This window comes from Salvelinus sp. IW2-2015, linkage group LG16 (assembly GCF_002910315.2).
Source record: "Salvelinus sp. IW2-2015 linkage group LG16, ASM291031v2, whole genome shotgun sequence".
Classification (NCBI taxonomy): Eukaryota; Metazoa; Chordata; class Actinopteri; order Salmoniformes; family Salmonidae; genus Salvelinus; species Salvelinus sp. IW2-2015.
The window spans coordinates 25573621-25588628 of NC_036856.1; the positions used below are offsets into that span (position 1 = coordinate 25573621).

A 15008-nucleotide genomic window follows, 5' to 3' on the forward strand; every position below is an offset into this window, starting at 1 on the left:
GTGATAATCACTACAAAGATGATACAATGTGGCAGAATGAATACTTCGGTTGAAAACGAACTTATCGCAAAGAGCACCAATGCTAATAAATAATAAAGCGTATGGGGAGGTGAGGTGGTTAATATTGAGGTGGGGGGATAGTTTACAGATGGAGACTGATGTACGCTGCAGCGCGCTATCGGATTAAGCTGGCTCGGATAGGCAGATTTTTAAAGTTGTTGAGGGAAGATAAAAGTCTCCAATTACTTCAGAGATTTTTGCAGATTCGTTCGCAGTCGCAGAGCCATAGCCGAGAAATGGAAAAGGAAGGCGTCCAAACAATTGAGGTTTTGGCTTAGAGATGATTCAAGTGAGATACACTATCCTGATGCTGGAGGATCGCGTTCCCGGCCCTGACGTTGCAGGGTGGGTGTATAGCCGCCACCTGACAAGACATTCGTAGACTCGAATGCTGGTGGAGGATCATAGTCCGTGTGGAGAGTTGAGTGTGGAGAGAGGCGGGATTTCACTTTACCTTATTAGACAATAACTATTAGCGAGGGCACCGCGAAACTTACTTCTTGGTAGATGCTAACCTGGAAGCCAGTGGGTTCTAGACCGACGAACATGGTAGCGAGGGCCAGCCGACTAGGCATACCAGGTCCGCAGTGGTGGGTCGTATAAAAAGGTGCTTTGTAAAAAGCATGGCAACTGTTGATAATGCATCCGTTTGCTCTTTTTGAGTAGAGTATGAAAGCTATTTTGTAGATGACATCGCCGAGTCGAGGATAATTGCATAAACAAAACAAAACAAAATAAAAATAAACGGTAGGAATAGTCACAGTATTTTACCTAGGGTAAGTCTCGGCGGACGTGACAGTACTGAAGCCGGAACGAGAGCTTTGGGCTTTGGCGGAATAGGAAAGCCGATTCTTCGCTTTGATTATTGGATTGGAGATCGTTTTTCAAGGTATGAGTATGAGTCTGGAAGGGAGAATTGTTTTTCGAGTAGGGTAGTGGAGCGAGACCACCTACTCTCTCTTCTTCCCTTCGCCTCAGTCATTCGTCATTCCCTCCAGCTCTGCGAAGCAACACCAACCTAACTACTCCTAGCGTGAGCAACGCTTCTCGTCCTATTTTCTATAGCCCTCCCATCGTATCTCTCGTGAACGTCCACTATTCTAGGCTCCGCTCGCACTTTCAGAGGGGGTATGGTTTTCCTCGTCTTTCACTCCAATCCGTCGTCCAGCCTCTGGTGTGATAGCTTCAGCTCCGGCGGACTCGCGGGCTGCCAGGCAGCGAACGGTTGATACAAGCCATGCATACCTTCTGCGTTTTTACTAGCAGTTTTCCTTTCGCCCCCCTTCTTTAAATATTTTTAAAGATAATGAAATAGAGCAGTTTGGTGTGTGTGAGGCCCACGGTAACTAGTCGCTGAGGTGTTTTCTCCGTGTTGGTTATGAATGGGCATGCATCTCCTATCGGGGAAAAAGCTCTGCGTTTGGAGGTATAGTGCACAGTGTCCAAGGAAGGGCCGGAAGTATACATATAGACTATGGTGTGTCGGTCATGCGGTAGATGGTGGACACGGAATCGCCCCGCAGCTAAAGAGCCCCTCCATCTTCCGTCACAGAGATGCTTTTCTTATACCAATAATTTTTTTTTTTTATTATAATTTTGCTAGTTATACAGAGAAAAGCAGTCGGCCCGAGAATTGAAACCCTGTGTTACCTTTTCCTCCCACCGATTCCCACTTCCCCCTCGTTCCTTCTCCTCCTGACCGTCCCATATCGTCTACGACTTGCCAGATGACCCGGTTACAACCATTGCCTACTCCGTATTTGACTACATATGAACTTATGTCCCCTCCTGCATTCAAGCTTAAGCTCGCTTCCTCTCATTTGGTGAACATTCCGTCTGGCCTAAGGCAGTTCCTATTAGAAAATTATCTCGTTGTGATCATCGGCTACTGCAAGTCTGTCCCCGATAAGCCTACACCTACTTTTTTGGTGATTGACAGAGTCCGATGCATTTCCCTCGGTGGACAGATTCCCACCCCCTTAGGCCAAGGGTCGATAAAGTAGTCCAGAGAACCGGGGGCTCGCACAGTAATATCCATTTTATTCCGGAGTGGGGTTATGATAATCGGTATTATAGTACCTTTGGAGTCGTGCTAGAGGTGACATGTCTACGGTACGCGGAAACCGGTCCCACTAGTCGTATCTGGGTGAAGGATAGAACCACGCAAAAGAGGAAACACAGCGAGAAGGTAACCGAGGTGGATGAATTCCTGATAGATGGGATTCAGTGATCGTTTGGTTCTAGCACTTTGGCTTTCCGAAGACTTAGAATATGTGCAGGGCAGTCCAGATGGGATATAAGGTCCTTGTAACAACCAAGTTTTTGGGTCCAGGGTGTACTCCCCCTTGAATGAATCCCAGGCCTCGGGATGAACCCTTCCCTCTTTTTCTTCCCCTCCAGCGTGCGTGCTCTCCATCCCCCGTCCCGTCGGTTCCTCCACCCTCCCTTCCCTCCTCTTCCCTCCCTCCCTTCCCCTCTCTCCCCTCAGGCCTCCCACTCCCTCTCTCGTCCTCTTGCATCTCTATTCTTCCCCACAACACCTCCTCGTTTGGTCGTGATTCCTCACCCTCAGATTGTACCGAAGGAGGAGGTTGACAGGCCTGGTGATGAGGGTGCGACCAAATACATCCCCTCGGCGCTCGGTCGTGGGGGGGGGACCACCCAGTTCAGAAATAGGTCTCTCTCCATTCGGTCACGCATTTCTGTCCGTCAAGTCCCCTTCCACTTCCCACTCTTAATGTTCCTCTTTCTCCTCTCCCCCGTCGTTTCTCGCCTCTCAGCTGCATTTCTCTCCCCTCTGTCTCTCCTCTCTCCTCTTTCCTTGCTGCTCTCCCCTATTTCCCCTTCGCCTGTTACCTCTCTCGTCTTCCTGGGTTCTTCCCCTCTTCTCTCCTGTCCCTCAGGGAGGTGGTGGAGGGGGGGAGGGACGAGGAGGCGGGGGCTCCTGGCTGTGCAAGCTGTCCCTTAACTCCAATTGACCCCACGTTTTTTCTCACCCCTCCACCCCCGAGTGCTCTTTTCAGAACATCTGCTATCTGGATTTGGGTAAGGAGAAGCTGGGGAGGCTTGGGCGAGTAGCAGCGGGGGCGGGGCTGTTGGCCAAGGTTGGAGTCGCCAGGAGGAAGGATGGCCAGCCATTGAGAAATGCTTGTGAAGTCTTCGATTATCACGGATTTATCGTGGTGACCGTGTTACCTAGCCCTCAGTGCAGTGGGCAGCTGGGAGGACTAAAGGACATTGACTGACATAAGAGAAAAAAGCTTGTTGCACAACCAGATTTTGAAATTGCATGTTGTTTCATTCTACTACTCTAACTAGCTCCTAAATATATATATATATATAATAAGTGGCAAGAAAAAGTATGTGAACCTTTGGAATTACTGGATTTCTGCATAAATTGGCAAATTTTGATCAGATCTTCATCTAAGTCACAAAAGACAACATAGTGTGCTGAAACTAATAACACACAAATTATTGTATTTTACTTGTTTTATATTGAATACCAATTTAAACATTCACAGTGTAGGTTGGGAAAAGTATGTGAACCCTAGGCTAATGACTGTCCAAAAGCTAATTGAGTCAGGAGTCAGCTAACCTGGAGTCCAATCAATGAGATGAGATTGGAGATGTTGGTTAGAGCTGCTTTGTCCCATAAAAACACTCACAAATTAGTTTGCTCTTCACAAGACATTGCCTGATGTGAACCATGCCTCGAACAAAAGAGATTCCAAGACCAATATTAAAATTTGGAATTGCATGAAGCTCGAAAGGGTTACAAAAGTATCTATAAAAGCCTTGATGTTCATCAGTCCACGGCGACAAATTGTCTATAAATGGAGAAAATTCAGCACTGTTGCACTACCCTAGGAGTGCCGTACTGCAAAGATGAATGCAAGAGCACAGCGCAGAATACTCAATGAGTTTAAGAAGAATCCTAGAACTTACAGAAATAATCTAAAACATCTGTGACATCTCTGTTGATGAGTCTACAATACTAAAACACTAAATTTGAATGGTGTCATGGAGGACAAACAACGGAGAAAGCCACTGCGTGTCCAAAAAAACATTGCAAAACATTGCTGCACGTCTGAAGTTTGCAAAAGTGCAGCTGGATGTTCCACAGCGCTACTGGCAAAATATTCTGTGGACAGATGAAACTACAGTTGAGTTGTTTGGAAGGAACACACACCACTGTGTGGAGAAAAAAAGGTACAGAACACCAACATCAAAACCTCATCCCAACTGTAAAGTATGGTGGAGGGAGCATCACCCTATCATCGACGGAAAAATGAATTACCAAGTTTATCAAGACATTTTGCAGGAGAATGTTAGGCTATCTCTCCACCAGTTGAAGCTCAACAGAAGTTGGGTGATGCAACAGGACAATGAGCCAAAACACAGAAGTAAATCAACAACAGAATGGCTGCAACAGAAGAAAATATGCCTTCTGGAGTGTCCCAGTCAGAGTCCTGACCTCAACCTGATTGAGATGCTGTGGCATGACCTCGAGAGCAGTTCACACCAGACATCCCAAGAATATTGCTYAACTGAAACAGTTTTGTAAAGAGGAATGGTCCAAAATTCCTCCTGACCGTTGTGCAGGTCTGATCCGCAACTACAGAAAACATTTGGTTGACGTTATTGCTGCCAAAGGAGGGTCAACCAGTTATTAAATCCAAGGGTTCACATACTTTCTCCACCCTGCATTGTGAATGTTTACACGGTGTTTTCAATAAATACATGAAAACGTATAATTGTTTGTGTYTTATTAGTTTAAGCAGACTGTGTTTGTCTATTGTTGTGACCTAGATGAAGATCAGATCAAATTTGATGACCAATTTATGCAGAAATCCAGGTATTTCCAAAGGGTTCCCATACTTTTTCTTGCCACTGTGTACTCTACRGGTCAAACGTTTTAGAACACCTAGTCATTCAAGAGTTTTTCTTTATTTTTACTATTTTCTACATTTTATAATAATAGTGAAGACTGTGATATGTGATGTATACTTTTTGTCAGTATATATTTAGGCTAGTACATTATATCATCCCCCCAGCTGAGCCCACCAACTACAGACCTTCCAAATCCCAATTTAACCACTGATTACACCCCAGGTCTTACCCCTTCTAGTTCTCTCTGATTTCTCATTTACTCAAGTTTGTAGCTACTGAAGTGTTATGGGCATGCATTGTTGAAATAAAGAGTTATAAGGATGTATTGATTCTGTATGCACTAATGACATCATTATTTATTCACAGCCCTTCCGTTAACTGCTGTGGCAGTGTCTGTAGCTCAAGCACTCGTTATGAAAGGTAAGTTTAATGCTCAGTCCAGTGAGATTGTAATTCAAATATCAGCCTCTAATGCCTTTCATTGGGTTAGAAAGTAAAGTCAATCTCTCCCTTTCAGGAGTCCTTGCACCCTCACCACGATTTGGTTCCCTGCCTAAAGTAGCTAGTAAGTGAAGGCTGAATATGAGGCTTTTCAGTGTCCTGCTGGAATTCAAAATGTGTATGTATATGTACCAGTGTCATGTCTATGGGAATATTCACTTTTGTGTGCGTGGTGTCTATTTTCAGTTGCTGGTCTGTTTGGGTACATTGGCGGGAAGATCTCCTACACAAAGATATGTCAGGAGAAGTTCAAAAATCTGGAGAATTCCCCATTGGGTGAAGCCCTAAGACAAGGACAACGTCATATCCCTCAACAGTTAGTATTGCATCTAATCTTCTTCCCCCATTGTGGTAACTGGTTATTGTTTTGACATCTTACCAAGTTACATTTTCATTGGAACCAGGTTTGCTCCTCAGAACCCATCAGAGTTGGGAGATCCTAACCAGGCTTTTTTTGAACAAGCCTCCCAGTCAGTGGCGGAACCTCGCACCCAAGCAGACTCCTTCAGCTACCCTAGTGACTTCTATAGTGATCAGGGTGCTCTGTTGAGCCCTCCCCTCACTGAGTCTGACCCCACAGGAGCTGCAGCTGATGTCAACCAACCAGGTACAGACATCAGGATTTGCATGTTGTTATTACAGACATGGATAATACTCTCACTCATCCTTGTTTTATTCACAGAACTGTCTTCAATATGAATGTTATTTAGTTGAAGTAAAGAGAGCATTTGGGAACATTATCTCACTTTTGAATCAGCTGTGGTTGGAATTCTACAGATTCTGTATTGGCCCTGGCCGGACGCCTTGAATGGCAGTTTTCTCTGAAAGGTTTCCTCCCCTCACTGCCTTTTTAGTCCCTCCTTACTTGGATGATGAGACTCCCAAAAAGAGACCAACCCTGTACGAGGACCTACGAAGCAGAAACCGTGAGAACTACGAGGTTACCCTGACCCAAAAGGCAGACATTCTGCTCAAGTCCCCAGCTGAAACACCTGTTCCGAAGAGAGATGGTGATTCATTCCCCACAGAGATCTGTTGTTATTGGGACTATTTACATATAGTGCTTACAATGGGGGTATGGTTATTCAGTGTCAACAACAGTGCTCACATACTTGGACATCAGTGTCTGGCCAGAGCAGGGGGTCTGTATCAAGGAACATGCTAAGATACGCTAACATTTGCTTTTTAGTTTGTAGGAATAATTTGCCATGCAGGCTGCATCACATCCAGCCGTGATTGGGAGTGCCATAGGGCGGCGCACAATTGGCACAGCGTCGTCCGGGTTTGGCCGGGGTAGTCATTGTAAATAAGAATTTGTTCTTAACTGACTTGCCTAGTTAAATAAAGATTCAATAAAAATGTAGCCTTTTATAATTGTTGAATTAAACAAACACAYTATTCCGGGTGCATTATTGAACTACATTGCATAGACATACAGTATCAGTCAAAAGTTTGGACAGACCTACTCATTCAATGGTTTTTCTTTATTTTTACTTTTTTCTACATTGTAGAATAATAGTGAAGACATCAAAACTAACACATATGGAATCATGTAGTAACCCAAAAAGTGTTAAACAAATCAAAATATATTTTTATATTTGAGATTCTTCAAAGTAGCCACCCTTTGCCTTGATGACAGTTTGCACACGCTTGGCGTTCTCTCAACTAGCTTCACCTGGAATGCTTTTCCAACAGTCTTGAAGGAGTTCTCACATATGCTGAGCCCTTGTTGGCTGCTTTTCCTTTACTCTGCGGTCCAACTCATCCCTAACCATCTCAATTGGGTTGAGGTCGGGTGATTGTGGAGGCCAGGTCATCTGATGCAGCACTCCATCAATCTCCTCCTTGGTCAAATAGCCCTTACACAGCCTGAAGGTTTGTTGGGTCATTGTCCTGTTGAAAAACAAATGATAGTCCCACAAAGCGCAAACCAGATGGATGGCGTATCGCTGCGGAATGCTGTGGTAGCCATGCTGTTTACGTGTGCCTTCAATTCTAAATAAATCCCTGACAGTGTCACCAGCAAAGCACCCCTACACCATCACACCACCTCCATGTTTCACGGTGGGAACCACAAGGAGATCATCCGTGCTGAGATCATCTGTTCACCTACTCAGCGTCTCACAAAGACACGGCAGTTGGAACCAAAAATCTCAAATTTGGACTCATCAGACCAACAGACAGATTTTCACCAGTCTAATGTCCATTACTCGTGTTTCTTGGTCCAAGCAAGTCGCTCCTTCTTATTGGTGTCATTTAGTATTGGTTTCTTTGCAGCAATTCAACCATGAAGGCCTGATTCACACAGTCTCCTATGAACAGTTGATGTTGAGATGTGTCTGTTACTTGAACTCTGACACATTTTTTGGGGCTGCCATTTCTGAGGCTGTTAACTCTAATGAACTTATCCTCTGCAGCAGAGGAAACTCTGGTTCTTCCTTTCCAGTGGCGGTCCTCTAGAGAGCCAGTTTCATCATAGCGCTTGATGGTTTTTGCGACTGCACTTGAAGAAACTTTCAAAGTTCTTGACATTTTCCGCATTGACTGACCTTCATGTCTTAAAAGTAATGGACTGTCACTTCTCTTTGCTTATTTGAGCTGTTCTTGCCATAATATGGACTTGGTCTTTTACCAAATAGGGKTATCTTCTGTTACCACCCCTACCTTGTCACAACACAACTGATTGGCTCAAACACATTAAGAAGGAAAGAAATTACACTTAACTTTTAACAAGGTTCACCTGTTCATTGAAATGCATTCCAGATGACTACCTCATGAAGCTGGTTAAGATAATGGCTCCCTAGTGGCGCAGCGGTCTAAGGCACTGCATCTCAGTGCTTGAGGCGTCACTACTGACACCCTGGTTCGATTCCAGGCTGTAGCACAACCGGTGGTGCTCAATTGGTCCAGCATCGTCCGGGTTTGGCCGATTGTAGGCCGTCATTGTAAATAAGAATTTGTTCTTAACTGACTTGTGTATTTAAATCAAAAAATATATAAGTAAAGTTTTTTTTAAATACCGAAAGTGTGCAAAGCTGTCATCAAGGCAAAGGGTGGCTACTTTGAAGAATCTCAAATATAACATTTTGATGTAACTTTTTTTGGTTACTACATGATTCCGTATGTGTTATTTCGTAGTTTTGATGTCTTCACTATTCTACAATGTAGAAAATAGTAAAAATAAAGAAACTCTGGAATGAGTAGGTGTCCAAACTTTTGACTGATTCTCTGAATGGTTATTTTGTCTCCACAGTGAAAAAGAACCAATATGGAGATGCATGGGACGAGTGAAGAGTCTGCTTCAGGAGCCAGTGATCAGCTGCTGTACCAGGAGAAGAAGGCAAGAGGGCACATGTAGTATACACAAGACCTCTGCTTTTTATGCAATCATGCTATAGAAATCTGAAAAACACGTTTGARGTTTCCAAAGTGATAAATGTCAAATCATATATTGTCAAAAGGTTAACATGAATAGCAGCTTTCTAGAATTGTCCAATACAATTGAATGCAGCCAACAAGCTTACCAATAGCTTGTGTATCAGTGGAGGCTGCTGAGGGGAGGACTGCTCATAATAATGGCTGGAATGGAGTCAATCGAATGGTATCAAACATGTCTCCATTCCAGCCATTATACTCCATTTCCAGACATTATTATGAGCCATCCTCCCATCAGCAGCCTCCACTGCTATGTTTCCATCCCATTATTTTAGCTATGTAACTGGGTCTTATTCAAATGTGAATGTTCAGTATTACCAGTGAGCTCATACTATTTTGAAGGTTTATCTGTAAATCCTAAATGAATATAATTGACTATGTCCATTTGGTGTTATCTGGACCGTATCTGACGTCAGGTTATTGCGTTGAGGGTAGCAGATCAGATTATAACGCTATATGATGTAAAAGCAGAATGTTGAGGGCCTCTTTGAAGACCATCTTAGCACAGGTGGACATCTGAAGGTTTAGTTTGGCAGTGTGTTGTCTCGGTAATAATGGATAGGTCCCCTTGTTTTTTTCACAGCGGTGTCAAAAGTAACATAAAACAAAGGCTGCGTTGACTGAGATGTCCTCCATGACCAAGCTTACCCAGATTCTCTGGTCTGTTGACTTTTCAGCAAGGTGTGGCGCAGACATTATAAAAATAGCACTGTGTAACACGTATCTCTTTCCTTCTGTTTATGTTTTGTCAAACAACTGTGTTGATTATTAAATCATACCCAAATTGGTTTCGGTGTGCCGGCTGTAGTCATCTCTCATTCATGCTTTATGCTCTATACCAGGGATCATCAACTAGATTCAGCCCCGGGCCAATTATTATTGTTTTTTCTTGAGATGATGGTCAGGGGGCCGGAACACAATCACAAGTAATTTGCAGACTGTAAATTGACTGCAAGAACCCCAAACTGACTAAAACATACTAATTGCAAACATTGCTTACATTTGTATAAATCAAATCAAGTTTATTTTATATAGCCCTTCGTACATCAGCTAATATCTCGAAGTGCTGTACAGAAACCCAGCCTAAAACCCCAAACAGCAAGCAATGCAGGTGTAGAAGCACGGTGGCTAGGAAAAACTCCCTAGAAAGGCCAAAACCTAGGAAGAAACCTAGAGAGGAACCAGGCTATGAGGGGTGGCCAGTCCTCTTCTGGCTGTGCCGGGTGGAGATTATAACAGAACTATGCCAAGATGTTCAAAATATTCATAAGTGACAAGCATGGTCAAATAATAATCAMGAATAAWTWTCAGTTGGCTTTTCATAGCCGATCATTAAGAGTTGAAAACAGCAGGTCTGGGACAGGTAGGGGTTCCATAACCGCAGGCAGAACAGCTGAAACTGGAATAGCAGCTGTCTCTTATACACATCTAGATGTGTATAAGAGACAGGTGCTGTACAGAAACCCAGCCTAAAACCCCAAACAGCAAGCAATGCAGGTGTAGAAGCACGGTGGCTAGGAAAAACTCCCTAGAAAGGCCAAAACCTAGGAAGAAACCTAGAGAGGAACCAGGCTATGAGGGGTGGCCAGTCCTCTTCTGGCTGTGCCGGGTGGAGATTATAACAGAACTATGCCAAGATGTTCAAAATATTCATAAGTGACAAGCATGGTCAAATAATAATCAMGAATAAWTWTCAGTTGGCTTTTCATAGCCGATCATTAAGAGTTGAAAARAGCAGGTCTGGGACAGGTAGGGGTTCCATAACCGCAGGCAGAACAGCTGAAACTGGAATAGCAGCAAGGCCAGGCGGACTGGGGACAGCAAGGAGTCATCATGCCCAGTTTGCCGTGACGTATGGTCCTAGGGCTCAGGTCCTCCGAGAGAGAGAAAGAAAGAGAGAACGAGAGAATTAGAGAGAGCATACTTAAATTCACACAGGACACTGGATAAGATAGGAGAAGTACTCCAGGTATAACCAACTGACCCTAGCCCCCCGACACATAAACTACTGCAGCATAAATACTGGAGGCTGAGACAGGAGGGGTCAGGAGACACTGTGGCCCCATCAGAAGAAACCCCCGGACAGGGCCAAACAGGAAGGATATAACCCCACCCACTTTGCCAAAGCACAGCCCCCACACCACTAGAGGGATATCTTCAACCACAAACTCACACATACTGTATCACTATGCGTGGGAATACTTTGGAACTGATTTCCAAAATGTAATTCCCTTGGAGCTGATTTGCTGGTGTTTTTAGTCTTAAGCCCCCCAAAATAATAATGATTTTTTTTTTTTTGCTCCAAAAACTTCAGGGACCAAGTTAAATCACCCACGGGCCGACAGTTGGGGAACCCTGCTTTATACTGTATGCTAGCTTTGTTTGGTTGACTGACTGACTGACTTACAACCACATGCATGCCAAAGTAGAAGTTGGCCCAAGTGATTTTCACTCATAGACTACTTATGACCTTGAGTCTCATGCAAACCACACACCAATACATTAAATAACACGCCCCCAGGGCCTCTGATCGTTCTGTCTCTGCTGGAGTATAAATTGGAGGGGTGTTAACTTTCATAATTAAAAGAATATGGCACAGCCATCTCAGATCTATTCAACAATGCTGCGATGGCTGTCCCTCGGCTGTGACTGCTACATGTTGTCATCCTGAATACACACAAACCTCAACAACACAAATCATCAAGGTATTTAACTGGGGTAAATACGCAATCTTTATTTTTGGTAGAACTTTTACAAAATCATTACTTCATGTCCATTTGCAATGCATCGCCTGAATTGGACTCCAAGGTTTGTAAAACATACTTGGGGAAGAACAGACAAGGATCTTTAGAATTGAGTACACAAACGTTGAGTGTAGACAGAGTGTGTGTGTTTTAGCTTTGCACACCCTCTATTGGTGCAGCAGGGGCTTGCTGTCGCTTACACTCTTCCAACACGTGGTGGCAGTGTCTAAAAGTGGCAGAGGAACCTGTTAACATTAACTCACCAACCGCTTTAGTATAATTTCGGAAACCCATAACTAAAATCTTAAGTGATTACATTAGATGCTATGTTACGTGTGTCTGTCCGCGAGAGATTAAGCTTTAGTATCACTCACACCAACATGCAATAAATACAATTCTTATGTTAGTGCCTTAACTTGGACAAAAAAGATAACCCACTGGCATGATAAGGTTTAAGCCACATAGCTGGTATCTATCTCCCTGTTACATAATCCCTTCAGACAAAAGACTAGCATGGGCAACAGAAGTGACAAATTCCTCAGCTCTACTCACCTGTGTCCTGGGCCAGAACCACGGCCTCCAAATGGGCCGGGTCCAAAGCCATATTCAGATTCTGGACCAAAGACGGGCCCAAGTCTCTGGAACTTATTTCTGCAGGTTGGAACATAGGAAGCCTTCCCCACTGCATAACCAAGGACGCCAGCCGCTGAAGGGACAAGATCATTGGTCATAAACATGTTAAAACTCTGTAATACAGGTTAAGTCTAGCTGCCACTTTTGGAATGTCCAAAGAAGCCTATCCCCTTTTTATTAATCAGTGTTTATCTAGCAACTGTGCATTTACCACTGAGTAGGGAGCAGCAACTGAATCCAATAGTCCCATCAGCACTGAGGAAGATGTGTAACTAAGTCACCATATAAACCAGGTTTCCCCAAACATAAGTATTGGAAACACACATGATAAAACCTGCTGGACAGAACCCTCTACTTCCACTAATGGGCTCACAGCTCACCTGCTAGTTTTGGGAATGGGCCAAGTGTCTTTGATGCACTCCAAACTCCTGTCACAAAATATTATACAGTGCATGTTTGTTAATGATGTTAAACCTGAACCTTGATTTAAACTATGACTAATGTTATGTGAGTGTCTTACCTTTGTAGATGAGCCCCCCAGTGACAGCCATGCTTCCCAGAGAGAGGGGAAGAGCTGAGAGGAACATGAGAACAGAGGTTAGTAGTTGTACCAATTTACGGCGGCCGGATTCAATCAAACCTGCACTACAATAACCCCACACTGAGGACAAATCAACTTGTTCCTGTGGTGCGAAGATATTATTAAAATCAAAGGGAGTCCTGTTTTTCCCCACACCACTTAGTTAGAATGTCCAGTAGTGTGACACGGAAACACTTATTTTCTAACGGAGTGAGTTTGATTTTCAGCTGTATATGTATCATGCCTTTTCACTGAGCTTCCGCTGTAATGGAGCTTATTAACCCCTCTGGTGACCGATGGTCAAAGAACAAAGCATTAAAAAAAGGTTTAAAGTCCTCTCCCAAAGTAACGCTTTGAATACAGGCCCATCATCAATCGCCAAAAGCATACTCAGATGGAGGCAATTTTTTGCTCTGAGACAGGGTTTGGAATGCAGACGGTAGAATTTGAAAACGTGCCATAGCCAGGGAAAGGGGCCTGATTAAAGGGCCACTGACTTATATGACTCCTACTAATGGGTTTGCTGTTTACAAAAGATGCACTACCCACCTAGAAATGGCGAGCAAGCCACAGAGGGTCTAGCATCAATGGAGTTTCTTTGAGAAATAACAAGCTTTTTGCAGTGCATGTGTAATTGCTTGGATTAAAAAGTTCAGCGCCCTTGGTCAATACCTCTATACCAGAAGCTCTCTTCCTTGCACTCCTTCCAGATTTGTCTCACATCGTCTCTGTGGATGTGTCGATCTCCATGTTGACACTGGGACACACCAGACAGGTCAGAGATTAGAGGTCACCCACACCATACAGTTCACTAATCGTGTCCGACTATTGTGTGTGCGTGTTTCACCTTCTCCCATGGGGTGGCTCCTTCTGCCTTCACTGTTAGTGTTTTCTCAAGGGTTTCAGAGCTCATGATGTCAAGTGTCTGAAAGAATCTCTTATTTGCTCAAATACTCTGCTCAACTTTTCACTTGGACCTGAATTACCTATGGTCTTCGTTGCTACTCCTTTCACTTTACTCTCGTATTTTCCTCGTCTACAAAGCCTCTCTCACTCCTCCCTTTTTGAGTAAACACTGAAGAGGCCCTGCCCACCAAAAGGCCTGTTGAAAAAGCCTTTAATATAGACATCGGAAAAGCTCTTTCTCTCGCTTGCTCACACACACAAACTCACACACAGGTCAAAGCTGTCCTAATAAAACCTATTTAGTGATTATCTATATGTTATGATGCAATTGAACAGAAACCTCCATTTCATGAAAATCCCTGAGTCATTCAACTCACCTTTGAACATGTTTCTTTACCCCAGCCAGTATAAAACAGCATGATAAATGGATGTTTATGCTCTTGTTCTGCATCTGTGAGGTGGGGTAGATATTTATTAATCTAATCACTCTGTGAAAGAGTCAATATTCTTTAAATATAGAAAATAAGAGCAAGTTATGTGGTCTATAGTGTAATTCATCCCCATTCAAATATCTTAAGTTATGTTGCATATACTAGTGCTCTCTATTCTCATCTCATGTAGTTAGTTGTCTAGTTAAGTGTTTCATCAAATCTATTTGTCACATGCGCCAAATACAACAGGTGTAGACCTTACAGTGAAATGCTTACTGACAAGCCCCTAACCAACAATGCAGTTAAAAAAAAAGAAGAAGAAGAAAAAAAAGAAATAAAGAGCAGCAGTAAAATAACAATAGCGAGGCTATATACAGGGGATACCGGTACAGAGTCAATGTGTGGGGGCACCGGTTAGTCGAGGTAATAAAGGTAATATGTACATGTAGGTAGAGTTATTAAATCAAGTCAAACTTTCTTTGTAACATGCGGCGAATAATTTTACAAATAAATTTAGCTTTATTCATTATAATTATGTAATTAGGCTAAATAAGCTTTGTGCATGACAAAATTATTATGCTTGTCAAATGTTGCAGAGGCATGGGGTACCAGAATAACATTTTAAATTTGAGACAAAAAAACTATTAATTCAGGTGGGGAACAATAAATAAAATCACACCCTACAATAAGTTTTCTGTGTAACCAATTGTARTTTAGAACCGACATGTACTGAACAAAAATATAAACGCAACATGTAAAGTGTTGGTTTCATGAGCAGAAATAAAAGATACCAGAAATGTTCCATACGCACAAAAAGTATATTTCTGT

General features: G+C 43.2%; 2 protein-coding genes across 4 annotated transcripts in view; one reads left to right on the forward strand and one right to left on the reverse strand.

Annotated features, from left to right (window-relative positions):
• Window positions 1-9674, forward strand: part of ociad1 (OCIA domain containing 1) — a 31127-nt gene extending 21453 nt beyond the window's left edge. Inside the window, exons 3-9 of one of the 2 annotated variants that reach the window (XM_024004288.2) lie at window positions 5317-5370; window positions 5468-5515; window positions 5638-5767; window positions 5856-6058; window positions 6306-6461; window positions 8705-8791; window positions 9470-9590. In XM_024004288.2, the coding sequence (XP_023860056.1) occupies window positions 5317-5370; window positions 5468-5515; window positions 5638-5767; window positions 5856-6058; window positions 6306-6461; window positions 8705-8742 (629 nt within the window). In that variant the 3' untranslated portion in view covers window positions 8743-8791; window positions 9470-9590. Of the gene's footprint in view, window positions 1-5316; window positions 5371-5467; window positions 5516-5637; window positions 5768-5855; window positions 6059-6305; window positions 6462-8704; window positions 8792-9469 lie in introns of both variants that reach the window. The other variant, XM_024004289.2, reaches the window with a different exon arrangement.
• A 996-nt stretch (window positions 9675-10670) lies between these two features.
• ociad2 (OCIA domain containing 2) lies at window positions 10671-13863 on the reverse strand. 2 transcript variants are annotated; one of them, XM_024003582.2, is made up of 6 exons: window positions 13691-13863; window positions 13516-13600; window positions 12784-12837; window positions 12644-12691; window positions 12183-12336; window positions 10671-10760 (listed from the first exon to the last, which is right to left on the reverse strand). In XM_024003582.2, exons 1-6 carry the CDS (start codon window positions 13754-13756, stop codon window positions 10754-10756), a joined length of 414 nt encoding a protein of 137 aa, XP_023859350.1. In that variant the 5' UTR covers window positions 13757-13863; the 3' UTR covers window positions 10671-10753. The 2 variants fall into 2 exon arrangements, with proteins under 2 accessions (XP_023859350.1, XP_023859349.1); XM_024003581.2 differs by lacking the exon at window positions 10671-10760 and adding an exon at window positions 11582-11856.
• Window positions 13864-15008: the final 1145 nt, after the last annotated feature.